This window comes from Euphorbia lathyris, chromosome 3 (genome assembly GCF_963576675.1).
Source record: "Euphorbia lathyris chromosome 3, ddEupLath1.1, whole genome shotgun sequence".
Lineage (NCBI taxonomy): Eukaryota > Viridiplantae > Streptophyta > Magnoliopsida > Malpighiales > Euphorbiaceae > Euphorbia > Euphorbia lathyris.
In genome coordinates this window covers 52,922,555-52,926,757 of record NC_088912.1, presented here as the reverse complement: position 1 = coordinate 52,926,757, position 4,203 = coordinate 52,922,555, and the positions used below count along the sequence as shown (strand labels likewise).

Below are 4,203 nucleotides of genomic sequence, written 5' to 3'. Positions count from 1 at the left end.
CTTGTTTAATCCCTCTTTATATGAAATAACGATTAACGAATCTTGGAAAAAAGAGAAATAGATAAAATAGATAAAAATTTTATATTTCCGCTGCACCTAAGCTTGTCTATTTTCCTTCACTTATTTCCTTTCATTTATACTCAATTAATTAGAACATAAAACACATCTCAATTTTGATAATATGTTTTTTAATTTAATGCTCAGTGTTGGAAGCTGCAAAGCATTATTTATTTACATAGTTAAGTAGAGACTGCATTTATTTACTAAACCCTCTAGTGTCAGCAGAGTCACTGTCAAGTTCCATGAATAAAACCTAAAACAGAAATTCAAATCTACATAAGAATAGCAGAAGCAGAAATTAGAGGAAAAGAAAAGGAAAACTGGAACCAGAAAGAAAGAGAAAAAGTGAAGTGAGTAGAATAAGAATTACATGTAATAAGAAAAAAGAAGAAAAATGTTATTGGTCAATGATCTTTATGTGAACCTTGGAAATGCAAGAAGACGCACAACAAGTTAATTGAAATTTCACTCCTTATGTAATGCTGTGAAAGCTTTTTAGAGAGAGAAAGGAAAGAGAGAGTAGTTGCAGAAAATGGAGAATGGATAAAGACAGACAGTGATATTTTAGTAATTACATAAGGAGTGAGTCTCACTTTTATTAATTGGTTTTATGAAAAATATTGATGTGGCAGGAATTGACTTTAGATTGATCAGCTATTAATTGTCAGCTGTATCTTTAGTTGGAGGTCACGCTGCGTAAAAAAGTTATAAATTAAATTGTTGTATACCACCTCTATAATTTACTCATAATTCCAATGATAAAGTGACATATTTGTTTGTCTTTAAGTATGTAGTGGCTTGGTGAAAGGGCAAAGATTGGGCTTATGCTTATTGACAAAGATGGGCTTATTCTATTGGAATGAAAATTGTTGAAATGGTCAAAAATTAAGCTAGAAAAAAGCGTGTATATATATAACCTAAAATATAAGAATTTTATTTATAAAAAAAAAAATAAGAATTTGACAATGCCAAGTGGGTTATTACCATCCATAAAACTTCCGCATGTTCATGCTAGGATAGCGATTTATCCATGTTTGTTGAAGGTAAATGATGTTTGAATGTTAAGAAAGATAGCAAAAAGAGATAATTAAGCAAAGAGAGAAAAGAGAGGAGAAGAAGAAAAATTAAATAAAAGACATCCAGAATAGAAGCTTCTCTCCTTTTTTTCTCTTTTTGTCAACTTTATCTTGTTCATCAAATCAAATTACAACTGTTACTATGTTAATTCCAAACATAACTGAGAATTCATTCTTTGGATAACCACTTTCCTGTTTCTGCTTTTAAGGTCAGATCCATTTCCTTTTATTTACGTCTTTTCATCATTTTTCATGTTTCACTGTGTCAAATTAAATTTCATATTTATGCCTATCATAAATTTTAAAATTGAAAAAAAAAAACAAAAAAACTCACGTGATTTCATCCATTTGCAAGTTGAGGAATGCTATACTAATAGTGTTAGTTTCCGATGATGTGACATATTCATTTGATCAGGTAATACATTGATGTTAATGACGTGACATATTGACTTTGTTAACATATTCGATTTTAATGATGTATGACATTTGATTTTTTATTTGATGACATGACATGTTTTTATAAGGAGTTGTATACTAAAGTTTGAACAAAAGGTAAATGTGGCTATTCCAAGATCAATTTAGTCCACAATGATATCAAATTAGTAAAAAAAGACATGCAATATATGATCCCGTGTTGTTTTGAATGATGGATTTTGTGATTTTTAAAGTGTAGGAAGAAAAGTGAGATATATATTGTAAAGTGAAGTAATATAGAAAATGTCTTCAAGCAAGATTAGAAGAGCGTTTGGGGCAGTAAAAGACCAAACAAGCATAGGGCTAGCAAAAGTAAGCAGCAGCAACTTATTAGCAGACTTGGATGTGGCAATAGTTAAAGCAACAAGGCATGAAGAACAGCCAGCTGAGGAAAGACATGTCCGAGAAATCCTAAGCTTAACATCATACTCACGTGCCTACATAAGTTCATGTGTAAATACACTTTCAAGAAGACTCACCAAGACTAAGAACTGGGTTGTGGCTTTAAAGACACTAATGTTAATCCAACGACTGCTCGCCGAAGGAGATCCAGCATACGAGCAAGAGATTTTCTTCGCCACAAGGCGAGGCACTCGCCTTCTTAACTTGTTGGATTTTTGTGATGGTTCCAGAACTAATTCATGGGACTACTCCGCATTTGTTAGAACTTTTGCTCTGTATCTTGATGAAAGGTTAGAGTTCAAGATGCAAGGACGCCGTGGGAAGAGAAGTGTTTTTGGAATTGATGATGATCATGATCAAGATCAAGATCACGCACCTACTGCTACTGCTACTTCATCATCACATTCCAAATCCACGCCTATTCGTGAGATGAAGATCGACCTTATCTTTTCAAGAGCACAGCATTTGCAACAACTGCTCGACCGCTTTTTAGCTTGTCGTCCAACAGGTTTCTTTTTTATTTTTCAACGACAATAATTGACGATCGGTGGGTTTCCAATTGTTTGATGAACTAATAATTATAATGCAGGTGCAGCGAGGCTGAATAGAGTAGTAGTGGTTGCTATGTATCCAATATTGAAAGAGAGTTTCCATTTATATTACGACATAACAGAAATATTGGGCATCTTAATTGACCGGTTTATGGAGCTAGAGATTAATGACTCCATCAGAGTTTATGAAATCTTCTGTCGTGTCTTAAAGCAATTTGAGGAACTTGATAACTTTTATGGATGGTGTAAAACAGTAGGCATTGCACGCTCCTCAGAGTACCCAGAAGTCGAGAAAATCACTCAGAAAAAACTCGACCTTATGGACGAATTTATCCGTGATAAATCAGCATTAGCACAAACAAAGACTTTAGTTTTAACTTATGATGATGAAAACACTCAAGAAACTCAGCAAGAAGTACAAGTCCATAAAGAAGAAGAAGAAGAAGATATGAATGAAATAAAAGCCCTGCCACCACCTGAAGAAAAACCAGAAGAAACTGAACCAATTGAAGAAAAAGATACATTGTCAAAAGAGGCTGACTTGCTGAATTTGGGGGAAGATGCATTGTCAAGAGAAGAACATGAGAACAACTTAGCAATAGCTTTATTTGATGCAGGTGTGTGATACTATATCCATATCCATATGAAAGAAACATTTAAAGCAAAAAGCTTGAGCTTACTTTTACTAAATATGACACAGGTGTAGCAACCACAGAATCCACAACTGCTGCTTTACAATGGGACGCATTCAACGAGGGAACCGCAGATTGGGAGACAGCTTTACTTCAATCGGCGAGCAGTTTGCAGAGTAAAAAAGCAACTCTAGGCGGGGGTTTCGACATGATGGTGCTTGATGGGATGTATCAAGGGGCAGCAAATGCAAATGCAGCAGCAGTTGGTTACATAGGCAGTGGAAGTGCTAGCAGTGTTGCTCTCGGCTCGGCCGGACAACCTGCTATGTTAGCATTGCCTGCGCCCCCACAAGCAGGTGAAATGCCCAATCATAATCTCGACCCATTTGCAGCTTCACTTGCAGTTGCACCACCAAGTTTTGTGCAAATGTCTGATATGGAGAAGAAGCAAAAATTGTTGATGGAGGAGCAACTAATGTGGCAACAATATGGAAGAGATCATTCCACCAATTACAATACTGGATGCTGGAGATCCAATTAATTCTCATTTTTCATTACTAGTTTCTGCAAATCTATAGTGCCTTTATATCCTCTAGCTCTACATTATACTCCATAAATCGCCTAATTAACTAACATTTTGTATATATTTATATTATATATAAGAGTATACATGATTTTTTTTTTCTAATATTTTAATAATTATACCCATTTTAAAAAAATTATAATTTTTGTACACTTTTAATACAATAAGTTTTCTATAGATTTTGCATAAAAGTTACAAGTTAGATTGATGGAATGCTCATCCGATTTAGCCGGAAAAAAATGAATCAATTAAACCAAGTAACCGGTTCGATTAGAGATTTCGGATCCATGGATACAAGCTACTTATCATTCAAGGTTGTTCATTTCAAAACATTTCAGCTACACTCCTTTTGTCCTATTTTAGTTGTTTATCTTTAGGTAATCACACAAAAAAACGGTAAATAATGTATATAAATCCAACTTAAG

General features: G+C 34.2%; 1 protein-coding gene across 1 annotated transcript; it reads left to right on the top strand.

The window, feature by feature from the left end:
- The first annotated feature begins 1,168 nt into the window (after positions 1-1,168).
- On the top strand, positions 1,169-3,811 carry LOC136224264 (putative clathrin assembly protein At1g03050). The gene is made up of 4 exons (XM_066012544.1): positions 1,169-1,345; positions 1,810-2,520; positions 2,602-3,180; positions 3,264-3,811. Exons 2-4 carry the CDS (start codon positions 1,854-1,856, stop codon positions 3,734-3,736), a joined length of 1,719 nt encoding a protein of 572 aa, XP_065868616.1. The 5' UTR covers positions 1,169-1,345; positions 1,810-1,853; the 3' UTR covers positions 3,737-3,811.
- The last annotated feature ends 392 nt before the right edge of the window (positions 3,812-4,203 follow it).

What these genes read in the sequence shown, in the direction of transcription:
- LOC136224264 (XM_066012544.1), top strand. Translation starts at nt 1,854, where the DNA reads ATGTCTTCAAGCAAGATTAGAAGAGCGTTTGGGGCAGTAAAAGACCAA. An exon ending in TTTAGCTTGTCGTCCAACAG is followed by an intron (nt 2,521 to 2,601) that starts GTTTCTTTTTTA and finishes ATTATAATGCAG; the next exon opens with GTGCAGCGAGGCTGAATAGA. An exon ending in AATAGCTTTATTTGATGCAG is followed by an intron (nt 3,181 to 3,263) that starts GTGTGTGATACT and finishes AATATGACACAG; the next exon opens with GTGTAGCAACCACAGAATCC.